Here is a 24,395-nt window from a genome sequence, read left to right as displayed (position 1 = left end):
TGGGCTGGAGGATCTGATTGTGAGACAGCTGGTCCGTGGCCGTGGCAGGCAAGTGGGGGCGGGTTTTGACAGAGGTCTCAGGTCCACGCAGGCATCTCCTCAGGGCTGCCTGAGCGTCTTCACGATGAGGTCGGGTGGGCGGGAGGGCTCACGGAGCACAGACAGAGCCAGATGCAAGGTTTGAGGCCTTTTATAATCACACACTTCCCTTGTGTCTCATTCTGTCCCTTAGAACCAGTCATGAAGTCCAGTTCACGTTGAAACAGGAAGAAAGATTGGGATTCAGCCATTGGTGGGAGGAAAATCAAAGATCTTCCAGGCATTTTTTTTTTAACAAATTAAAATCTATTTATCTGGCCACCTCGGGGCCTCGTTGTGGGGTGCTGGGCTTCGCTGATGCCTGTGAGAGCTAGCTCTGCGCTCAGCGGCATCCCTCGCCCTGGGAGGTGGACTGCTGATCACTGGACCACCAGGGAAGTCCCTGCAGGCGCGCTTGTAAACCACTCTCAGGGGCACACTGGGCACCTGTCCTGTTCCCCACCTGCCTAGCCCTCTGCCTGATTGGTTCTGGGAGTGCCCCAGCCTTGATACCTGATCAAGTTCCTCATTCCCCACCCTGGATAATCCCGTAGGCCAGTGCAGCAAGAGTCGCCTATCCTTGACACCTCAGTTAGGAATCTTCCACCCAGCAGCCCCTCACTCTGCTGTACTCAGAGGTGAGCCGGAGCCCTCCCCCACTGAGAGCCCCCCCGCCGACAGCAGCAGTCTTCCCGAAGAGTCTTTCTTACTGTTTCGACAGGTGTCAGAATAATATCTGCTTTACCAGCGTGGGAAAGTGAGGTGTAACATTTGCATTTCCTGAGTATTACTGTCATTGAACTCGACTTCCTTTGTTTATACCCGCTGGGACTTCCTCTTCTGTGAGCTTCCAGTAAAGACTCTTTATCATTTTTGTGGTTGGTTGACTTTCTAATTACTAACTTTTAAAAGTTCTTATTTAAAAAAAAACAAATAAAAAGCCCCTGGAGTGGTTAAGGGTCCACCTGCCAAAGTAGGAGACACCGCTTCGATCCCTGGTCCGGGATGATCACACGCGCTGAGGGGCGGCTGAGCCCACGTGCCCCCCTGCTAAAGCCTGTGTCCCCTAGAGGACGGCAACAGAAGAAGCCAGCGCAGGCAGAAGGCCCCGCAGCACGGCTGGAGAGTGGCCCCGGCTCGCCACAACTGGGTAAAAAAGCCTGTGCAACAACCAAGACCCAGGTCAGCTGAGAGGCGAGAAATCACTGGGAAGGACAGTTCCTGATGTGTTCTGAATAATTATTGTCAGTTACATTACAAATACATTCATTCATGTATGTCGTCATTTGTAGGTTTTTTTTTCCCCTTTCACTGATGTATACATTTAAAAATGTGTATTTATTTATTTGGTTCGGTCTTAGTTGTGGCACATGGGCTCATCCCCCTTGGAGCATGGCTTCCCTGACTGCAGGGCCCCAGGACTTCGTTGCCCTGCGGCATGTGGGGTCTTGCTAATGGTCAGGGATGGAGACCGTGCCCCCTGCATTGGAAGCCAGGCGTCATAACCACTGGACCTCCAGGGAATTCTCTGGTTTTTGTCCTCTTTTGAGTGTTAACTGCTCACATTCATTCCCACTTATTCAATGGACTCAATATCATTTCTTATTGTTTTGTACTTAAAAACATTGATTTTTGACTGTGTCATGCAGCTTGTGGGATCGTTAATTCCCTGACCAGTGAAATCGCCACGTCCTAACCTCTGGGCCTCTAGTCAATTCCCTAGATGAATGTTTTCATGGACCCTTTGCCACTTGCTGCCAATGTCTTTGCCAATCACAACCGTTTGTTTGTTTGTTTAGGATGGCTGTGATCAAACTGCTCTGCAGACGAACGCGGTGATCCTCTCCTTTAAGATCCTTCCCACCGGGCGGGGACTTCAGGCCTCCCGTTCTCTACACCACCCTACTACCTCGTGTCTCTGCTGCTGACCTCTCTCTCCTTCCCCTCCCTCCTCTTGCTCTTACTCTATTGAGAACCAGCCCTGATCTCCGTGCAGAAGCACAGTTATGGAGGAGCAGACAGAGCTCAGGCCCTTGGGGAGCAGAGGGCTTGCCTGGAAGCTGACCCATCCCTGGGAGGACCCCAGGTTATCTTGCCTGTCCCTCTCTGAGGCCTCCCCCGCCCTGCCCCTCCTCTCCTGCAGACATTCCCGTGGGGGGAACCACTGACTTGAGCCGGCTGGATTTTGAGATAAGGTCCCTCCAGCTCAGAGAAGATGGGGCGTGTCCCCTCCCCACCGTCCCTGGCCAGAGCCCCCGCCTCGCTCCGGCCTCCTGTCCTCACTCACCCTACCGCTCCCCACGCCGGCTCTTCTCTCCTGCCCGTGAGCTGTGCACCTCCAGTCTCTCTCTTCATCTGTAGAGCCATCAGAGGCCTGTCTCCTGCATGCCTCAGTCACTGCCGGCTGGCCGCTGCCGCGCTCAGGAGAGGACTCCCTCTCCCAGCCCCGCTGGGCCTCCGCGGTCACCCCTGCCGGCCCCTCCGCGGTCACCCCCTGCCGGCCCCTCCGCACTCACCCCTGCCGGCCCCTCCGCGGTCACCCCTTCCCGGCTCCTCTGCACTCACCCCTGCCGGCCCCTCCGCGGTCACCCCTTCCCGGCCCCTCCGCGCTCACCCCTTCCCGGCCCCTCTGCACTCACCCCTTCCCTGCCCCTCTGGGTGCCCTTGGAAAACCAGTGTGCTCTGCGCTCGGCCCACCTTCCTTTCCCCATTCCCGTCCTAGCTCAGTGTATCACCTCCAAAAGGGCAGGACTCCCCCAGAAAGGCCCTCAGCTGGACATCTGCAGCCTCCTCACCGTCCTGGGCCCCTGGAGGGCCTTGTCTTTCCCTAAACCCGCTCCTACTCCGGCCTCCTTGTGATGAGGGGAGCTTGGCTGTCCCTGACCATGACTTGGGCTGACCCTTCCTCACGCATCACTCCGCTCTACAGGAACTGGGGAACCTGCCTCCTCCCCAGGTTTCCGGCCAACACTGCCCTCCGAACTTGATCCTTGCGCCCCTGAGGCCACCGCTTCCCTGGTGCCCCTCCAGGCCAGTCTCTGCAACATGAGCTGGTATCTGCCAGCCCAGGCTGACCCAGGCTGGAGGGCCAGGTCTGATCTCCAAGTTTCCTTTCATGCTTAGAAATTCCTGGCGGCCTGCCGACCACTCGCTAGACTGGATCTGCGGACACTGTCTTCAAACTGGAATGCTGTCTCTGCTCCGCCCCCCGCAAAGTCCTCATCTGGTACACAGCACCTCAAAAGTCCTCCTGGATGGCCTCTCCCACTGGGGACGTTGGCTCCCGGGTGGGCCCTGTCTACTCGTCTTGCTTGGAGCCTCACACAGCGCTGTGCACAGCCAAGACAATGCTTCGCTGCTTACTTTCTCCCTCATCCACGGTTGCCCCCCTCCTCCGATCTTATCAACCTTGAGCCATCCCCAGCTACGTCCCCACCTCACACTCTCCATCCTCCAGACACCGCCTTCGCACTTGAGTCTCGCAGGATGGAATCCTCTGTGGATGCGGCGGAGAAAAATGAACACAGGAGCCTCTGGTTGGAGTACGCGGACCTGGCTGCAGGCTGGCAAGTAGATTTAGTCTCAGTTCACTTCAGTCGCTCAGTCGTGTCCAACTCTTTGCAACCTCGTGGACTGCAGGACGCTGTCCATCACCAAATCCTGGAGCTTGCTCAAATTCATGTCCATTGAGTCGGTGATGCCATCCAACCATCTCATCCTCTGTCATCCTCCTCCTCTTCCCACCTTCAATCTTTCCCAGCATCAGGGTCTTTTCCAGTGAGTCACTTCTTTGCATCAGGTGACCAAAGTATTGGAACTTCAGCTTCAGCATCAGTCCTTCCAATGAATAGTCAGGACTGATTTCCTTTAGGGTTGACTGGTTTGATCTGCTTGAAGTACAAGGGACTCTCAAGAGTCTTCTCCAACACCACAGTTCAAAAGTATCAATTCTTTGGCCATCAGCTTTATTTATAGTCCAACTCTCACATCCATACATGACCACTGGAAAAACCATAGCTTTGACTAGACGGAACTTTGTTGGCAGAGTAACGTCTCTGCTTTTTAATATGCTGTCTAGGTTGGTCATAACTTTTTTCCAAGGAGCAAGCATCTTTCAATTTTATGACTGCAGTCACCATCTACAGTGATTTTAGAACCCCCATGGGTTTGGGTGGACTCCGGGAGTTGGTGATGGACAGGGAGGCCTGGAGTGCTGAGGTTCATGGGGTCGCAAAGAGTCGGACACGACTGAGCAACTGAACTGAACTGAAAATAAAGTCAGCCACTGTTTCCACTGTTTCCCTATCTATTTGCCATGAAGTGATGGGACCAGATTCATTTTCTGAATGTGGAGTTTTAAGCCAACTTTTTCACTCTCCTCTTTCACTTTCATCAAGAGGTTCTTAAGGTCCTCTTCACTTCCTGCCATAAAAGTGGTGTCATCTGCATATCTGAGGTTACTGGTATTTCTCCCGGCAATCTTGATTCCAGTTTGTGCTTCATCCAGCCCAGCGTTTCTCATGATGTATTCTGCATATAAGTCAAATAAGCAGGGTGACAATATACAGCCTTGACGTACTCTTTTCCTGATTTGGAGCCAGTCTGTTGTTCCATGTCCGATTCTAACTGTTGCTTCCTGACCTGCATACAGATTTCTCAAGAGGCAGGTCACTTAGTCTTATATTCCCATCTCTTTAAGAATTTTCCACAGTTTGTTGTGATCCACACAGTTAAAGGCTTTGGCATAGTCAATAAAGCAGATGTTTTCCCAGAACTCTCTTGCTTTTTTGATGATCCAATGGATGTTGGCAATTTGATCTCTTGTTTCTCTGCCTTCTCTAAATCTAGCTTGAGCATCTGGAAGTTCATGGTTCATGTACTACTGAAGCATGACTTGAAGAATTTTGAGCATTACTTTGCTAGTGTGTGAGATGAGTGCAATTGTGCGGTAGTTTGAGCATTCTTTGGCATTGCCTTCCTTTGGGATTGGAATGAAAACTGACCTTTTCCAGTCCTGTGGCCACTGCTGAGTTTTCCCAATTTGCTGAGAATATTGAGTGCAGCACTTTCACAGCATCATCTTTTAGGATTTGAAATAGTTCAGCTGGAATTCCATCACCTCCACTAGCTTTATTCGTAATGATGCTTCCTAAGGCCCACTTGACTTCGAATTCCAGGATGTCTGGCTCTAAGTGAATGATCACACTATCGTGATTATCTGGGTCATAAAGATCTTTTTTGTATAGTTTTTCTGTGTATTCTTGTCTGTGTATTACTCTTCTTAATATCTTCTGCTTCTGTTAGGTCCATACCATTTCTGTCCTTTATTGAGCCCATCTTTGCATGAAATGTTCCCTTGCTATCTCTAATTTTCTTGAAGAGCTCTCTAGTCTTTCCCATTCTATTGCTTTCCTCTATTTCTTTGCATTGATCACTGAGGAACGTTTTCTTATCTCTCCCTGCTAGTCTTTGAAACCCTGCATTCAAATGGGTATGTATTTTCTTTTCTCCTTTGTTTTTCACTTCTCTTCTTTTCATAGCTATTTGTAAGGCCTCCTCAGACAACCATTTTGCCTTTTTGCATTTCTTTTTCTTGGGTATGGTCTTGATCCCTGCCTCCTGTACAATGTCATGAACCTCTAGCCATAGTTTTTCAGGCACTCTGTTTGTCAGATCTATTCCCTTGAATCTATTTCTAACTTCCACTGTATAATCATAAGGGATTTGATTTAGGTCATACCTGAATGATCTAATGGTTTCCCTACTTTCTCCCGGTCTTGTTTTTGCTGACTGTATAGAGCTTCTCCATCTTTGGCTGCAAACAATATAATCAATCTGATTTCGCTGTTGACCATCTGGTGATGTCCATGTGTAGACTTTTCTCCTGTGTTGTTGGAAGAGGGTGTTTGCTATGACCAAGGCGTTCTTTTGGCAAAAATGTACTAGCCTTTGCCCTGCTTCATTCTGTACTCCAAGGCCAAATTTGCCTGTTACGCCAGGTGTTTCTTGACTTCCTAGGTTGACTCTAGAATCCCGGTAAACAGGAAAACACCTGCTCACACTGGCAGTAATTACGTCCCCGCCAGCATCCAGCAGGCGGCGGGCGACTCAGGGGACCGCGAGGGCGGGAGAGAAGGGAGGAAAGAGGAAACGGATTTACAGGGCGCCACCCCTTGCCAGAACGCATTCCTTCACGTTCTCATTCTTTGCTGGTCTGCCGCGCCGGGCGAGGAGGCAGGGAACCGAGAGCCGCGCGGAGACTCGGCAGCCAGAGGACCTCCGCCGCCGTCCGGGCCCCACCTCGCGCCTGTGGCCCCACCTCGCGCCTGTGGCCCCGCCCCTCCTCAGCCCCGGCCCCGCCCCCGCCCCCGCCCCCCGCCCCGCGTCCTCACGGCGCCTGCGCGGCGTGCCCACGTGATGCCCGAGGCCCCGCCCCACGCGTCCCGCCCCGCCCCCGCGAGTGCGGCCTCAGCTTGCGGCGGCGCCAGGTGAGCGACGGTCGCGGGCCGGCGGGCGTTTCGGTGCGCGGGGCCGGGTTCGGACCCCGGGCCCGGAGCTGACGCGCGGGAGCTGTCGCGGGCAGGCGGGGGAGCCGGCCCGGAGCAGACTGAGGCGGAGTGGGGGCGGCGGCCTGAGGCGAGCCGCGGCCTGACGTGGCGGGGGCGGCGGGCGGGACCCCCCCGGGCACGGCGGGCCTCCGGGGCGCCGACGAGCTGACCCCGGGCGGGCCTGTCACCCGCCGCGCGTCTTTCGGGACCGCCGCCTAGCGCTGCGCTGACGGCCTGCAACAGGCGGCCGGTCGGACGCCGTCCCCCCCGACGCGACCTTGGACCCCGGCCCGCACGCGCAGCGCGGACGGACCCGGACGGCCCTGGAGGCCATGCTGTCAGCGCGACGCCTGGGCCCGGAGGGCCGGCCGCCTCTGCCCGCCGCGGGCCCAGCGCCTTCTTCCCGGGCGTCTCCCTGCCTCGCGGCCGCGACGCCCCAGAGCGCTTCACCCGTCCGCGCCGCGCCCCCCCCCCCCGGGGACTGGGACCCCCTTCCCCTTTGTTGCAGACCTTACCTCGTTCAGACGCTCACTGGGGCCCTGCAGAGGACTGGGGCGCCTCCTCAGTAAAGGGTGTCGTCGGACATTTCTTCAGAGATGTTCCGACCCTGTCATCCATGAGTTTATGGAAATGCATGTTAGCGTCCGTCAGCTTGTACCTGCTTGGGGCGTGAAGCCGCCTTCCTTCTGCCTCAATAGCTCTGAACCGAACAGCAGTGCACACGGGGCCTTGCTTGTGATGACTGGGATCGTTATGGGTTGAGGGTACACTGAATCTAAGGAAGGGCTTCCTGAAGCTGCCAGAAAGTGAGCTCCCAAGGTAAAAAACTTTATTTCAGAAAAACAGGCTTGGGAAGGCAGTCCTGAAGGGTGTGCAGCATTCCTCTTTCTTATTTTTTGAAATTTCGTCAGTTACCAAAACAAAGTTACACTGTGAAATACTGTTTTTTTCATGTATTAAGTCAGCAAAGATTTAAAAGAAATGCTATTGGTGTTGTACACACTGATTGGATTCTGATTCTCTCACTTTGCTGGTGGGAGAATAAATAGGTACACCCTCTGTGGAAGGCAATTTGGCAGTATCTATTGAAAGGTCCACTACACAGTCAAATTAAGATAACCCAGCAGCTCTGTATCCAGTGAATGTTCCTCATTTAGCTGCCACATACACTGCAAATCTCTGATTTTTAGTGCAAAACTGTTAGCAACAGCAAACAATTGGAGGAAACCCAAACATCTTTCTAGAAAGAATTGGTTAAATAAAATAAGATTACCCATATAATGGACTATGGGAGGGATGAGAGGTTAAGGTGTAATATCTACTAAAAGGGGGGGAATTTAGTTTCACATTTTTGCCTTCAAATGCATCGATGCTGCTTGGAAGGGTGAGGGGGAAGTAGAATACTTTCCTCTGAGAGTCATCTGGTTGGTAACGTAAGTGGGAAGGAAATTTAAGTTTCATCATATACCTTTTTGTTTATAGTAGAATCTCGCCCTCATTTATTCTTTCAAAGGTCCGGTAGGGGGGTTTAAGAAGCAGCACATCAGGGGAGGGGATCGTGGAGAAGCGTGAGGTGGGGAATGCAGATGTTCATTGCCTGTGGCACGCGGCCCGCTGGCTGGCGGTCCTGTGGCCTGGAGGGTACACAACTCGACCCCACATCTCGGTGCAGGACGGACTGGCTGCCCCTTGAGCGGAGCAGCAAGCTGTCCCTAGTCACTTTTGGTTGGCTCAGCATGCAGGATCTTAGTTTCCCAACCAGGGGTCTGTCCCACCCTCCTTGCAGTGGAAGCATGGAGTTTTCATCATGGGATCTCCTGGGAGGCTCCTGGTGGTTGTCCTTTTTGTTTTTTTTCTTTTGCCTGCATTCTTGTGTCGGGGAACCCGGTGTTCTTTCGCAATAGGAGAGAGGACGGGCCCTTGAGAACTGGTCTGCGCCGGTCCTTGTGTTTGTCCCCTAGGGAGTTTAGAATGCCTGCGGGGCTGGGTGTCCTTAGTCCCCTTTCCTTGGCTGAGGGGCCTCATGCTGAGGTTCACCACACAGGGGGTCCACCGAGAGGCTGGCTTCCCATGGGTCAGTCCGTCTCTAGAACCTTCTGTCTCACAGCGACACTAAAGGAGATGAAATGGGAAGGAGGGTCTTAGTTGTGCGGGAACACAGGTCGGGAGGAAGGAGGCCCCAAGTCTGGACCCTGGTGGGAGGGAAGAGGGGACTAGAGGCTTGAAACTCTGGGGAGAGCATGGGTGAGCGTGAGGTAGGCCCCAGAGCACAGCAGCCAGCCCTGCTCGGCCCCCTGGGCTCACCGCTCGCCCCTGTGTCTTGCCAGCTGACAGCCGCGGAGCTGAGGTCAGGAGTGGTGGTCAGGATGGCGGAGGAGCAGGAGTTCGCCCAGCTCTGCAAGTTGCCCACACAGCCCTCCCACCCGCACTGCGTCAGCAACACCTACCGAAGCGCCCAGCACTCCCAGGCGCTGCTTCGGGGGCTGCTGGCCCTGCGGGACAGCGGCATCCTCTTCGATGTGGTCCTGGTGGTGGAGGGGAAGCAGCTCGAGGCCCACCGCATCCTGCTGGCTGCTTCCTGCGACTACTTCCGGTCAGTAGACGTGCATTCTCTGTTCTTGTTTTGTTTTAAAGGTGGTATCCTTGGCTTTGCTTACGATACTGTATTTTCCAGAATGAATTTTCCAGCAGTAAGTTACAGTATCTCGGTATGGTACAGCTTTTCTTCCTACTTTACTCTGGCTTCCCATCATTTCATTTTCAAACAGCTTTCAGACCCATGCAAACGTTGAGAAGAAGAGTATTACAAAGAGCTGGACACCCGTTGTTCCCACTGGGTAACATTTGCTCTCACTGCCTTTGTAACCACCACCTTTCCGCAAGACCTTACGAGGCTTTGTGTGAGATGAATCTCAGCCCCAGGCAGTGTTCTTGTAACACCGTTAGGAAGCCCACTCGGGCCCCGGCTCCTCTGGAGACTTGCGTGAGGACCGAGGCGGGCAGTCAACATCGCACGCACATCGTTCACACAGCTGTGTTCACACGCTTGGGCCAGCCACCTCCCGCTCACACCTGCTCATCTCACGGGCCTCGACCCCCGACCCTCCCTGTGGGTGCTGTGACCCCCGAGTTTCTCAGTCTCCCGTGTGAGGCTTGCCCAGCACTTGGCACGTTGGGCAGAGCAGGTGCCACCGCCCTGACTTGACCCAGCGAGGGGCGGCCCCTCTGCCGCTGCGGTGAACAGGGCTCCAGGCCTGAGACCCTTTGCTCTGGCTCCGTTCCATTGGGTCCTTTTCTCTTCAAGGCTCAGCTATAGTTCTCATCTTTTGATTCTAGGAGCTAATGAGCAAAATGTTTCTTCATGGTTTAAGCGCTGCCTGTTCTCCGGAAGGAGGTTATGGAGAGGGCGACCCAGTGGTGACTGGCACCTTGGGGCAGGCGTGTCCAGGGGCAGCAGTGTCCCCTCGGTTCATCGGCGTCCACTCTTCACAAGCTTTGCGACCCCGGGCAGCAGGCGGGGCAGGGTTGCCAGGAACCCCCTCGGGGAGGCCTCGGAGCCCAGAAGGTCTGGCACTGGGGTCCCCCCGGCTTAGGGCCTGCCGAGCGCACCCTCGAACGCCCTCCACGTGGAGCTCCTCTCCCCACGTCGGCCGTCCGTCCCAGTCACGGCCCTCTTCTGCAGGACGGTGGCGGGCACTGCCTCTCCTGCCTGCGGGAGGCCTCCTGTGTCTCTCACGTCCTACAGGAGCCGTTCTCGGCCCCTGGGCAGCCGTCCCTGGGCGGGCTTCTCCTGGGAGGTGTTCTCTTCTCCGGCCAGGTCACCGTGCAGGCTGACACCTTCTCCCCCTGGGACCAGGGAGAACCCAGACTTATCTCTGATAAACACATGTGAAATGATAATTCCCAAGCTTCAGCGGGTTTTTTTTTTTTATTATTCATTTCGCTTATTGACTCAGGTTGAAATGACGCAGTGAGACTGGGGAAGGTCTCTGACATGAGCAAGGGTGAAGGGAAGGCCTTTGGAGGCTGTGGGCCCATAACTGGGCCCCGAAGGGGACGTCCTGTGGGGTGTCTGCCAGGCTCTCGGCAACATTGCGCAGCTGAGGCTCACACCCTCCCTGGTTCTGCTCTGTGGCGTCAGCCAACACGGGGGAAGCTGAGGTCTTTCTGAATCAGAGGGTGAAACCCTCTGTGAGACCAGGGCTCATGGGGCAACAGACCCCCATCGCTGGGCCTTGATGACAGAAGGACAGCTGGTTCCCTGTTAGCGAACCTCTCTTCTGATGCAAGCTGCTTACTAGCCTGAGGTGAGCCGGCGTGTGGTCATCTCAGACAGGTGGTGAGGGGCGCGTAGTTGTGTCTAGTGCCCATGCCTGCCGCTGTCCAAATAGGAAAACAGCGAGCACAGCTGTACCCCTGCCCTCCCGCCGCGCTCACACGGTCTTCACCCTACACAGGGTGTGTCTTGCAAAGCCCGTTTCATACTTCTCAACCCCAAACCTCTGATACTCGAAGCTGCTCTATTTTGCTTTGTTGGGTTCCAGCATGTTGCCAAACTTTGCCCCTGCCCTCTGGAGGCCCCCCAGAGCTGTTTTGTTGGTGGAGAGCTGTCTTGTCTGTCTAGACAGCTGATCTCTGAGGGGAAGGGGAGAGTTGGATTTTTCTGTGTTACCAGTTTGTTGTTTTTTTAAATCTAAAGTTTGGCACAAATTCATTAAACCATGCAACCTGTCCTAAACTGAGGTGAGACTTCTTTATTTTTATCATACTTTTGGTTGGGAAATACTGAGGTGTTTGGATTCAAGGTGTTGATTTTAGACCCCCATGGAGGGTCGTGACATCATACTTGTGGCAGATAAGTGTTTTCTCCGGCTGAAACGTTCTGGATTCTGAGAAACACCCGGTCTCAAGGGTGTGGAGGAGGTGCCGGGGCTGGAAGGAGCTGCGACAGGAGATGTGCCCGCCTGCTCAGGGCCGAGGCAGCCAGTGGCACCTGGTGCTGTCTGGTTGTGACCTCCCAGTGGTGGGCGTGGCCTGTGTTCTCTTTGTGGTCCGTGCTGCCCGTTGTCATTGTTCAGTCGCTCAGTCGTGTCCCGACTCTTCGCGACCCCATGGACTGCAGCATGCCAGGCCTCCCTGTCCGTCAGCAACTCCCAGAGCTTGCTGAAACTCATGTCCATTGAGTCAGTGATGCCATCCAACCAACCTTCACTGTGTCCCCCTTCTCCTCCCACCTTCAATCTTTCCCAGCATCAGGGTCTTTTCCAATGAGTCACTTCTTCACATCAGGTAGCCAAAGTATTGGAGCTTCAGCATCAGTCCTTCCAGTGAACATTCAGGACTGATCTCCTTTAGGGTGGACTGATTGGACCTCCCTGGCATCCACGGGGCTCTCAAGCGTGCTGTCTGTACCCGCCACTTACTTGGTCATTCCCCGCCTGCTGGACACTTGGTGAGCATCTCTCTCTCTCTCTTTTAATTGTGATTTCTAAAAAACCTGTAAGGTTGACCACTGAAATCGTTCTCAGCGTGCAGCTCAGTAGCGTTAATTACACATCCACTTGGTGGCTCAGTCCCCGAAGCGGCTTCACATGTAACACTCATCCTGTACCCGTGAACCAGTTCCCATGACCCTCCTCCCGGCCCGGGCAGCCACCTTGTCCTTTTGTCTCCATGACTGCTCTCGGGACCTCATATGAATGGAGTCAGGCAATATTTGCCCTTTGAGGACTGGCTGCTTTGGCCGAACATCATGTCCTCAAGGCTCATCCAGGCTGTAGCGGATGTCAGACCCTCCTTCCTTTTCAAGGCTGAATAATGTTCTCCCGTTTGTTGCATTTCGATGGACGCTGGTTGTTCCCATCTCTTGGCTCTTGTGAGGAAAGCTGCTGTAAGCATGGGGCGCAGATGTCTCTTGGAGGCCCTGCTGTCAGTTCCATGGAGTATGTACTCAGATGCGGAATTGCTGGAACATTCTGTAATTCTATTTGTCATGTCTTGAGGAACCCCCAAACTGTCTTGCACAGCAGCTGCACTAATTTACATTCCCACCAGAGATGCACAGAGGTTCCAGCTTCTTTAAGTTGATGAGACAAGAGTCTAAAAGGAAGTGGCAAAGCACCTGCACTCTTTGGAAGAGAAAGTGAAAACAGCTGCTAAACCCACGACCCAAGCCTCTGTCCTACGGTCCGCTGCCACATTTCTTCCTTGCCCCCTGGCGGCTGGAGCCAGCGTCCTCTCTCTTTGCTTCTAGGGGTGTCCCGGGCAGGCCCCCCACCCCCCGGGTGGAGCTTCGTGACAGGCTGTGGCAGAGGCGTCCAGGCGCCAGGGTGTGGAACCCTTTGACCCAGCAGTGGCTCTCCTGGAATTGGTCGTGGCATTCCCACCAGCTCCTGGGGCAGAGCCATCCGTAGGGTGAAATGACGGGAGATGAGAAGGAACCCAGGGGGACCGCGGTGCGCGTGGTTATGTCCATTGTGACCTTTGCCTGGGGGCAGCCCTGTGGGTACTGATGATCCAGGCCGTTTCAGGTTTCCAAGGTGCCCTGTGAAGGTGAAGCTGGGTGCGGGTCGAGGCGTGGGCCCTGCCTTGGGATGGTGCCACCCTGGGAGAGTGACTGGGGGCCGGAGCCGAGGGCGGACGGAGCCTTTGACCATTTCATACCTTCTCAGTTTTGTGAGTGTGCGTGCGTCTGTCGAAATGGAACACGACCACTCTGTCAGCGTGGTGCTGTCTCGTTTCAGCCCCAAGGCTTCCCTGACCGCTGCCTCCTCTCTCCAGCCCCTGAGTGACCCCGCTGCTGGGACGTTGAGAGGTGCCTGCTCTGTAGGGGCCGAGGCGGGCTCCCGCTGACCCATCTCAGCCCTGGGTCCTGGCTCCCCTCCGTCAACCCCAGGTGGTCTCCCCGCCAGATCCCCAGGCCTGCCAGGGCCTCCTGTCCCCGCTCCAGCCTCTCCACCCTGCCCCTCGGGGCCTGGAGTCTGAAGTCCCTGGTCAGACCTGGGATCAGTTCCCTGACGGCACCTCCTTTGCCTGGTGTCCGACCATACCTGACCCTGCCTCGCAGCACGTGGCCCAGACTCCCTCCCCGCCGGTGGCCGGCCTGCAAGTTCATCCTGGCCTGGGCCTGGGCCCCCGCCGCCTCCACGGCCTCCTCAGGGAGGGGCCCCTCTCCACCTGCCGTCCCCCCGCGCCCCTCGGGCTGGCCGCTCCTCTGTCAGACGCCCCGTTTCAGTCCCCGACCGCGATTTCACCCCCAGCAGTGCCCTGTCTTCTGTCTGTCCTCCAGCTTTAGCTCCATGCTCTGGGGGTTTTGCCGCTTCACTTCACTGTGGAGTCGGCCTCGTGACCGGTTCCTGGTGTTGAGTAGCTGCAGGGGATGTTTACCGTTGTTTCACGTTTGTCCTCTCCCGCTGAGCGCCAGGAATCACACAGGCGGACGCAGCAGAAAGCCCGCTGGCCCAGTGCCCGGGGGCGCACGTGCGGCTCCTGGGGCATGTGAGATGGAGGTTTCCAGAACGGTCCCAAGCTTGGTCAGGAGCTGTGGGCGCCTTTGTGGGATGGCTCGGGGTAGGAGCCAGCCTTGGCCCCCTCCGGTGGCCCCGTGGGCGTCACCAGCTGTGCCCTATCTTCCCTGTGCAGGGGCATGTTCGCTGGGGGGCTGAAGGAGATGGAGCAGGAGGAGGTCCTGATCCATGGCGTGTCCTACAATGCCATGTGCCAGATCCTGCACTTCATCTACACGTCTGAGCTGGAGCTCAGCCTGAGCAACGTCCAGGAGACGCTGGTCGCCGCCTGCCAGCTTCAGGTGAGGCTCCGACCTAAGAGGAGGGAGCCCTCCCTTCCCCCGCCGCCTGGCTCTGTTTTAGGTGTAACGTGCTGGGCTTCTCTGCAACGTTGATTCTAAAGCGAGTCTTACTGGGTGTGATGCTGCCAAGTGCGCGGTCTGCCGGGTCCCGTTTGTTGGTGTTGCCAGTGACTGTCGGTGGCTTGTCCCCCATGTGCTGGCCCTCCGAGGTGCCCCAGGGATGGGGGTCCCAGGCCCGGACACCTGGCCTGGGCTTGATGGCCCGCTCTGTCCACAGATCCCAGAGATCATCCACTTCTGCTGTGACTTCCTCACGCCCTGGGTGGACGAGGACAACATCCTCGACGTCTACCGGCTGGCCGAGCTCTTCGATCTGAGCCGCCTGACTGAGCAGCTGGACGCCTACATCCTCAAGAACTTCGTGGCCTTCTCGCGGACTGACAAGTACCGTCAGCTGCCCCTGGAGAAGGTCTACGCCCTCCTGAGCAGCAACCGCCTGGAGGTATCCTGCGAGACGGAGGTGTACGAGGGCGCCTTGCTCTACCACTATCCGCCGGAGCAGGTGCAGGCCAACCGGCTCCCGCTGCACGAGCCGCCCAAGCTGCTGGAGACCGTGCGCTTCCCCCTCATGGAGGCCGAGGTCCTGCAGCAGCTGCACGACAAGCTGGAGCCCAGCCCGCTGAGGGACACCGTGGCCGAAGCCCTCATGTACCACCGGAATGAGAGCCTACAGCCCAGCCTGCAGGGCCCACAGACCGAGCTGCGCTCAGACTTCCAGTGCGTCGTGGGCTTCGGGGGCATCCACTCCACGCCGTCCACCGTCCTCAGCGACCAGGCCAAGTACCTGAACCCGCTGCTGGGGGAGTGGAAGCACTTCACCGCATCCCTGGCGCCCCGCATGTCCAACCAGGGCATCGCGGTGCTCAACAACTTCGTGTACCTGATCGGAGGGGACAACAATGTGCAGGGCTTCCGCGCCGAGTCCCGCTGCTGGAGGTAGGGCCCCAGGTGGGGCTGCCCGCGGCATGGGCGCCTCCTACTTCTGTTTCCTCTCCCGGGAAACCCACGCCCCCTGAGGCACCCCCGCCATCTGGCAGGCACGGGGCTGCAGGGAGCACCGTGGCAGGAAGGGGGGTCCGGGCCTGGGAGCATGGCCACCCTGGCACCCTCTGCCCTTGCAGCCTGGCCCAGCTTCCCTCTGCTATGCACTTAGCTCCGCTCTCCTAGCAGCACAACCTCCTTGGAAGGTGGCTGCCTGTCACCCCGCTCCCCCAGCACACAGTCCTCAGCCCGGGGGTAGGGCAGGCCTACAGGCCCCGCCGCGCCTCTGACCAAATCCCTGCACCCCCAGCTCTGCTGTCAGCCGTGTGACAGGTGCGAGGTCCTGGAGCAGGCCGTGCTTTCTGCCTGTGAGGCTGGAATCTTCTGGGCCTGTTCCTTTGGGCCAGAGCAGGGGAAGTGGGGCAGGCCCCCCGGCCTCCGCTCCTGGAGGCCTCCAGGCTGGTTTCCACCTCTGGGGCCTCTGGGAAGCTTCCGCCTCCACCAGGCGGACAGTCGGCACGGCAGACGCAGGTTGCTGGCTGCCTCGCGCAGCTGTGAGCTGGTGCCGACCTTGCTCAGGGGCGGGTCTGGCTGGCCACACCCCGCGCACGGACCTGCCCCAGGACGCAGCGGAGACCCAGAGCATGGCACGCTTTGTGGTCAGATGGGAAGTGGGTGCTCAGTTCAAAAGGGAGGAAACCATGCCTTCATGCCCTCGCCCCCGGCCACCCGTCCCGGCTGGGCCTCCATTTGCAGAGCCAGTTCCCCGTGGCAGCCACCAGGGGCCCTCCGCGGCCCCGCCCTCCTCCTCCCGGCCCCGCCCCGCCCTGTAACCCCGCCCTCCTCCCGGCCCCGCCCCGCCCTCCTCCTCCCCGGCCCCGCCCTTCTCCCAGGACGGACTGCTCGGTTCCCTTTGGCCTGTCTCCTGACTTGCAGTGGAAGGGGCCCTGGGTGCCAGCACCAAGGGCCGTGATGTCCCCCAGTGAGTGACTGGCCCCGCCACTGACAGCCTCGCTCGGCCTCATCTTTCCTGAGCGGACCGAGCGTGATCTGCGCCCAGCCAGGCGCCCTGGGGCACAGGAGCACAGAGGTGGGCCACGGTGCTTTAAGGGCCTCGTCACACGTGTCGGCCCTGGGGTCCCTCGTGGTAGCTTCCCTCGGCAGGCAGCGTCGTCCCATCAGGAGCGGAGCCGAGCGAACAAAGCTGACGCCCAGATTCTCTCACACCCGGCTCTATATGGTCTGCCTGGCTGGCAGGGAGGGGCCGCGGCTAGAAGAAGCGGCTGCCGAGTGCATTTCACTTGTGTCTGGGGCAAAGACTAACAAAAGGGTGTCTAATGGAGGCCTGGAGGCCGTTGTGCCCAGGTGTCCAGGCGAGAGACCATAATTGGGGGCCTCCCTGAGTGAGCACAGAGCCGCGGGGACCTTGGAGTGAGACGGTGAGATGGAGGTGCTGTCGGAGCCTTCGGGCAGCTTGCGGTGGACAGCCGAGGTTCTGGGAGCCGCCGGGAGTCACACCTGGAGGGCCTGGTGCCTCCTCCCACCTGGAGGCTCCCGGCCCCGCCCTCCAGGCTGTGGGGGCGTGCTGGGGGGGCCTGCTAACACGCTGCCTCCTGTTCCACGAGGTACGACCCGAGGCACAACCGCTGGTTCCAGATCCAGCCGCTGCAGCAGGAGCACGCAGACCTGTGCGTGTGCGTCGTGGGCGGCTACATCTACGCGGTGGCGGGCCGCGACTACCACAACGACCTGACCGCCGTGGAGCGCTACGACCCTGCCACCAACTCCTGGGCTTACGTGGCCCCACTGAAGAGGGAGGTAAGGCAGCCCCAGAGGAGTCCCGCCCAGGCTCACAGAGGGGGCGGGGGCCGCCCAGGGGCCAGGACCAGGACCAGAGCCCTCTTGCCTCCACGAGCTGTGCCCTGAGTTTGGGCGGGGACCCCCTGAGGCTGCGCCAGCGCCTCGGCAGAGACCCTTTCCCGAGTCCCAGCCCCTTCTGGGCCTCTTCGCCTCGGCCCCGGCAGCTGCTGTAACCCTGCAGTACAGGGTGGATGGAAGCCTTCCCCTGGCCTGTCCCTTGGCTCCGCTGAGGTGACCCGGGCCATGTCCAGAGGGGCAGGGGAGGGACGGGAGAGGCAGGACCCCACAGCCTCAGACCCCGAGAGGGCAGGCCCTTCACGAAGCCAGAAACATTTCAGAAGTGCTGTTTTTCCTGTTTGTGTAAGTCGTGTGTCCTGCACAGTACCTTGTTTTGTTCCAGCTTGAGGATGTTAACCTGTTCATCTTACAGAGGTGCTTTAAGGGGGTGGCTCTCTGAGCTTATGGACTTGGGGTGCTGAGACTCTGGCCCCCAATCCAGACACAAGACCTCAGGGCAAGAGGGGCCCTTGCTGGTCTGTGCTGCACGCTGGGGCACAGCATCTGTGAGCGCCTCTGGGCGCCGCGCAGAGCAGAGGAAGGATGGCTGTGTCCCGCCCGAGGCCTTGGCCAGATGGGCACTCTGCCTCCCTGACGCTTCCCGCTCCCCTCCTCTCCCCTCCCTGACCCTGTCCTTCCCCTCGCCTCCTCTCCCTGACCCTTCCCCTCTCCTCCCCCCAACCTTTACCGCTCCCCCTTCCCCAGCCCCCCGCTCCTCTCCACAGCCTGTGTGGCCCCACGGAAGGCCAGGACTTCCCACCAGGGCACCTCCCAGGCCAGGGAAGCCTGCGGCGCGGCCCCCCGCCCCCGGCCACTTTTGAGAGGAAGCCCTTCTGGAGAGCGTTCTCTGCTCGTTCAGGAGGCGGCATATTGTGCTGGGGAGAGACCGGCCCCTGAGCGCAGGCCCCTGAGCGCGGGCGGGCAGACGGACGGAGGGGAGAGGGGGAGGGGCTCCAGGGGCTTTGTCTGGACGGGAGGCTGCGCTTCTCAGCCTGGCCACGGAGGGGCAGCCTGGGCCTTCAGCCGGCGCTTCTGCCCGGCAGCCTGGCTCCTCACTTTTGGTCTGTTTGTTCAGCAGCCCTTGATTGAGCACCTTCTGGATACCAAGCCCTGGGGATCCAGTGGTGGCAGTGACTGAGCCTAGCGGGAGAGAGCGCTCTCGGTCACTGCACAGATCCGGAAGGGGACTCGGGTCCGAGCCCAGCGGTGCTCGAGGAGGGGCTCCCGGGCCGGCCTCACTGGACTGTTTGTGGGGGTGGGGAGGTGTCAGTGAGACCACATCCAGGAAAGATGGCAGCCGTTGAGAGAAGCAGAAAGAAGCTTCCAGGCTGGGAGGAGGAGGCGAAGCAAGGGGAGTGCGTGTGGAGAGACTGGGGTTGAGGGAATGGGCCCGGCCCGTGGGTGGTTCAGGCGTGGGCTGGGGGTGGGGGGGTGGACATGACAAACCTGAGCTGCTCGGCACAGCCGGTTGGCAGCCAGGCTTTGGGAGGCCACACAGGAGATGGAGACGTGTGAGTGCAGGGCCGTGCGTAGTTCTGATCAGCTTGGGGGCAGTGCCAGGCCAGGGGGCCTGCGGGTCTGCAGACATGGGCGTACAGCCCCTACAGGGGCCTTCAGGATTTCTGCAGGGCCCGTGGCAGGGCGGGCCCACACTGCCACCTGTCTCAGGGTCCTTCCCACTTCCTCCTGCTCAGTACTACCTGGAACTCGGGATGTGTGTGTAAACTCGGAAAACTCAAAAGGTTGAGATGACAACGCAGCAAGGGATCTGGGGACCTTGATCCGAGTGAAGATGAAAAGACAACGTGTCGTTTTGTGGCATGCCAACTGAAGCTGTGCTGAGAGGGAAATTTGTAGCACTGAAAGCATTCTTAGGGAAGAAAAAAAAAATCTCAAATGAGTAAACTCATCCCTCAAGAGTCTAGAAAAGTAAGAGCAGAGTGAATCCAAAGCAAGCAGAAGAAGAGAAAGAATAAACATCAGAGCAGAAATCAACAAAGTTGAAGGAAAAACAGCAGAGAAAAATCAGTGAAACAACCAGGTCTTCACAAGATCAATGAAATTCACAAACCTCTAGGAAGCCTGAGGAAGAAAGCGAAAACAATTGAGTTATCAAGATCGGTCGGGGGAAGGGGGGTGCATTACTAAAACCCTATCAGAAGGAGGTGAAACACACCAGTTCCTCAAAGTGCTGGAACACCCACAAAACTAAGCAGATCATTTGCATGTACCTGTTAAGAAAATGACGTCCAGGCCCAGATAGTTTAACTGGAGAATTTTACCGGACTTTTAAAGAAAATACCGATTCTTTTTTTCCAGAAAATGGAAGAGGGAGAATAATTCTCAGTTCACCTTAGGAAATTATTAAATTGATAACAAAACCATACAAGACAGCAGCCTCTCCCCCCAAAAGAAGAGCAAGTGTGTCATACATACATATGAATATTAATAACTAAATATTAGCTAATTCCCCTCTCCCTCCAAAAGAAATTCAGGACCAAATAGAGTCAATTACAAAGACTGGTTCCATACTCGAAATTTAACCAGTGTGATTGACCGTATTTAAAATCGCAGGATCATATTGGAGCAGAAAAGGAGCTGATAACAGGCCTGGAGAGTTGGCGGGCGTGGGGGTCGGGAGGCCGCGGGACAGAGGCCTCTGTAAAGACGCGCTGTGATGGTCTCTTCTGGGTCCCCCGCAGATGTCTGCCCGGGGGGAGGGGGCGGAAAGAGGGGTTGTGTCTCCCCTCGGGAAAGCGTAGCATCGTCTCGGGGCCCTGGAATCATCTTCCGTGGGGACGGTGGGGGACGGGACGCGGCGTCCAGGGGGGATCCGGGCAGACGGCGCGGAGGAGGAGTCGGGGTCCCCTGGCGCACGCGCACACGCGGGTGTCTCCGGCCGCAGGTGTACGCCCACGCGGGCGCCGCGCTGGACGGGAAGATGTACGTCACCTGCGGCCGCCGCGGGGAGGACTACCTGAAGGAGACCCACTGCTACGAGCCGGGCAGCGACACCTGGCACACGCTGGCGGACGGCCCGGTGCGGCGGGCCTGGCACGGCATGGCCACCCTCCTGGACAAGCTGTACGTGATCGGGGGCAGCAACAACGACGCGGGCTACCGGAGGGACGTGCACCAGGTCAGCGGGGCCGCCTCCCTCGGGTGTCAGCGAGGAGCCGGCCGCGGCGGGGTGCGGGGGAGACACGGGACACCTTCCCGTTTGCTAGACTGCATTTCCTAGAGCGGCTTCAGCTTCACCGCCAAGCCGGACAGAGTACAGCGAGGTTTCCCGTGGGCCCCGCGCCCACTGCCTCCCCGCACTCGGCGCCACGGGGTGGCGTCCTTACAGCTGATAACTCGGCTGGCCTGGGGTCACTCCTGGGGGTACACACGGGGTTGAGACAAATGGCACGTGTCCACCACCAGGGTATCACAGATAAGAGTATCACCTGTCTTCACTATTATTAAAAGCTTTAATTATAAAGTTAGTATAACCACATTGCAGAATTCTGGGAAAATGGAGAAGGGGGACAAGAATTCCTGAAACTTGGCCCCCGGCCCTGAGTGTTAGCCCTCCTGCCTGTGTGAGGGCTCCACCTGCTTCAGGTCGGAGAGCTTCCACCCACCTGTCCTGGCTTCTGGCGCTGTGGGCGTGTTGTCTCATTTGAGGGCCACCCAGCCCCACCCAGTAGCTGTGCAGAGTTCCATCAGACTGGTGATGTTGGGGTTGGTCAGGTTGTGGCCGTTTCAAGTAATATTTGAAGCAACGTGTGCTCCATGGAGCTCTTTGGGTATCGGATGGTCTGCTGAGGTGAGAGCCGTGGTCCCCTAACTGCAGCTCCCGGGACAGCAGCACCATCAGGAGAGAACTCCAGGAATGCAGATTTCCTGGCCCTCAGCCCCACCTACCTGGATGTTCCCGGCTGGGACCCTCCAGCGCTGAGAACCACCGGGCTCCAGCGTCTCACTTCCTGTCGCAGCTGGGACAGACCACCACAAGCGTGGCAACAGAAAGCCACATGAGCATGTGGTGACAGTCTGTGACTCTCGCTTGAGGACGGTCCAGGGGTGTTCCCTCGGCAGAGCCCAGGGAGGGTCGGCGTCCGTCACCCAGGGCGTCAGCAGAGCTCAGCCCCTGCAGTAGGGCCAGGTCCTGCTCCTCAGCGCTGTGGGCTGAAGCCTTCCTTCGCTTCTGGAAGCCTCCGGGCTGGCCACTCAGGCCCCTTCCTCTTCCAAGCCGGCGGCTCCCCTCCCATCTCAGGCCTTCACACGTCCCCTGCTGCTTCCAAGGGCTGTGCGATCAGGGGGTCCCCCGAAGATCCAGGGTAGCCCGTGTCCACGTTTCTGCGCTCACCCACCTGCAGAGGCCGGCTCGGGCCCCTGGCGGCCAGGCCTCCTCCCAGCTGGAGGAGCAGAGCCAGTGTCCACGTGGCTCTGCAGAGTTGTACCTGTCGCCGCCCTGACTAACCCTAACCCAGCCCGGCTTCCCCAGCTTCAGCCAGTGCCTTTTCGTCCCCATTGCCCGCTTGTTAACAGCTGATGATTTGTCTCTGAGGTTCTGTTTTGCAATTCTTGCATTACTAGTAGGTTGAACATTTCCTCCAGTTTCCACATTCACTATTTAGGGTAACTTTGAAGACAAGATGATTTTTTTCCCTCTTTTTTGGCCGCACCACGTGTCTTGTGGGCTCTTAGTTCCTGACCAGGGACTGAACCTGGGCCCCTAGCAGGGAAAGCGCGAGTCTTCACCACTGGACTGCCTGGGCCTTCCTGAGAGCATGGTGATGGTCATCACGACTCGGCAAGCCCATCTCCTCATTTTATCTGCGTCTTCCCCAGTGCTGTGTGCGCTTGGCTTCTGAGTTTCAGCTTTAGCGGTGAAGGGGAGTGAGCCAGCACCCCCAGCCCAAAGGGGAGACACCCGCGGGCCTGGGGCCACTGGCCGACTGAGGGGCCGGGGAGGGGCACAGAGTGGCAGCTGGTCCGAGCTCTTCCTCTGGGGTCCCCCAGTCCCCTAAGAGCCCGCCTTACCTTGCAGGTGGCCTGCTACAGCTGCAGATCCGGGCAGTGGTCCTCCGTCTGCCCGCTCCCGGCCGGGCACGGGGAGCCAGGCATCGCAGTGCTAGACAGCAGGATCTACGTGCTGGGTGGCCGCTCACACAACCAAGGCAGCCGCACGGGCTACGTGCACATCTACGACGCGGGGAAGGACAGCTGGGAGGAGGGTCCGCAGCTGGACAACTCCATCTCGGGCCTGGCGGCCTGCGTGCTCACCCTGCCGCGGTCCCTGCTGCTCGAGCCCCCCCGGGGGACCCCTGACCGCAGCCAGGCCGACCCGGACTTCGCCTCTGAGGTGATGAGTGTGTCTGACTGGGAGGAGTTCGACAACTCCAGCGAGGACTAGGGTCCTGGGGGTGGGGCGGCGGGAGATCCCGGGTGTCCCCCACCCCACCCATCAGCAGGTAGGCAAGTGTTTTGGGGGCTTGCAGACCTGTGGCAGCAACCCTTTGGGAAGGGCTTGCTCCCCTGAAGGTCCCCAGGCCCCCCTCCTCGGCAGGCATGGCCGGGGACTGGTGCACCACCCCGCCCGTCCCCGCTGGGCTGAGAGGGCGCCTTCTCCCAGGGACCTGGGGCCGGGCCCCCTTGCGGGGGCCAGGGCACATCCCCCCCCCTCCGTGGGCAGGAATGGTGCAGGCTGGGCCCATCGCCAGCCAGGGGCCCAGGGTCTTGCAGCTGGGCCTTCCCGCCCCCGTGTTGTCGATAAATGAAATAAAGCACCTTCCACGAGGCGCGTTGCTCTCTGGCTCTCAGCTCCAGGGGTGTGGCTTCTGGGTGGATCCCACCCCCGCCTGGTCGGTGTCACCAGTTCTGCTGACCCTGGCTGGAGCGTCTCTCCCGCTGAGGACCTCTCCTGTGAACCAAGGTTCCGGTGGCCGTCTTGGCGCTAAGGAAAGCCCAGCACTTGGGGAGGGAGGGCGGGAGAGCCTCGGGGGGGGGGGGGGTGCCTGTCTCCTGCATCTGAGCCCGTCTTGCGGAGGGGCCTCTGCATTTCCTCCAGGTAAGCCTCAAGGACCCTCCTGAGTGGGTGGGACCTGCAGGCGGGGGTTCCAAGGTCATTTTCCGCACTGCCCAGCCTCTGCCAGGATGCCGTCCGCTCCTCCGGGGTCCTCTTACCCACCCCTGCAGACCCCCACTGCTCTGGGTCTTGGTCTTTGTCCCCACGCCTTGCCCAGGGCCCACGTGCCGGCCCTGTCATGGAGGGTGGCAGAGGGGTGGTGTGCCCTCCTTGGGTGGAGGGCATGGGGGTGCAGGGAGTTGGGCGCTGAACTTCTTTGGGGGTGCCCTAAGGACAGGTGTGAGCATGAGGCAGTTGCTGTGTGTGACTGCTGTCCTGGGGCCCAGGTACCCTTGAGGAAACGGGCCGGTTCCCTCACCCCACTTGACGTCATGCGCTCCACACTTCAGGTAGCGAGCCGGGCGCGGACCCTAGTGGTCCCTTCCCGTGGGACAGGACAGCCACTCCTCAGAGGCACCCTCCAGCTCCCAAGGGTGAGGTGCGGGACTGTGAGCCTGGAGTGGGGACCCCGTTTCTGTCTCTGCCACCACCCTGCAGGCCAGGGTCGCAGCCTCAGCAGACCTCGGAGGTTCCCACAAAGCAGAAGGGCTGAGACGTCCGCCCCGCCCCAGAGTGTGCGGGCTGGCGCAGCTGTCTCCCCAGCCAGGCACCAAGGCCTGGCTTTGCGAGAGGTCTCTGGTCCACGGGGGACGGAGGGGAGTCTGTGAGGCTCCCAGGGCGTGGGGCGGGGTATACATGAGCCCCCAAAGGGTTCCTACGACCTGGGCCACAGCCTGGCCCTGCTGCGGGCCAGCGCAGCGTTGGCCCACAGCCAGCAGCCTGCTCCCTCCTCCCTGAGCCCAGGCAGCCCGCTTGCCAGCTTGGCAGGCTCTCCGGCCTGCACTCGAGCCTTCATGCCACCCTCTCCCTTCAAAGTCGGCCTCCGGGA

The 24,395-nt window shown here is 58.7% G+C and overlaps 1 protein-coding gene across 3 annotated transcripts; it reads left to right on the top strand.

Annotated features, from left to right (window-relative positions):
* The first annotated feature begins 6,497 nt into the window (after nt 1–6,497).
* On the top strand, nt 6,498–23,144 carry KLHL22 (kelch like family member 22). 3 transcript variants are annotated; one of them, XM_065904234.1, is made up of 7 exons: nt 6,498–6,566; nt 8,954–9,219; nt 14,268–14,433; nt 14,711–15,429; nt 17,100–17,292; nt 20,297–20,530; nt 22,430–23,142. In XM_065904234.1, exons 2-7 carry the CDS (start codon nt 8,993–8,995, stop codon nt 22,793–22,795), a joined length of 1,905 nt encoding a protein of 634 aa, XP_065760306.1. In that variant the 5' UTR covers nt 6,498–6,566; nt 8,954–8,992; the 3' UTR covers nt 22,796–23,142. The 3 variants fall into 3 exon arrangements, with proteins under 3 accessions (XP_065760306.1, XP_065760307.1, XP_065760308.1); XM_065904235.1 differs by lacking the exon at nt 6,498–6,566 and adding an exon at nt 7,422–7,445; XM_065904236.1 differs by lacking the exon at nt 6,498–6,566 and adding an exon at nt 11,982–12,078 and having other exon boundaries at nt 9,003–9,219; nt 22,430–23,144.
* The last annotated feature ends 1,251 nt before the right edge of the window (nt 23,145–24,395 follow it).

The sequence above is a fragment of the Muntiacus reevesi genome, chromosome 13 (genome assembly GCF_963930625.1).
Source record: "Muntiacus reevesi chromosome 13, mMunRee1.1, whole genome shotgun sequence".
Classification (NCBI taxonomy): domain Eukaryota; kingdom Metazoa; phylum Chordata; class Mammalia; order Artiodactyla; family Cervidae; genus Muntiacus; species Muntiacus reevesi.
This window is presented reverse-complemented; position numbering and strand designations above follow the sequence as displayed.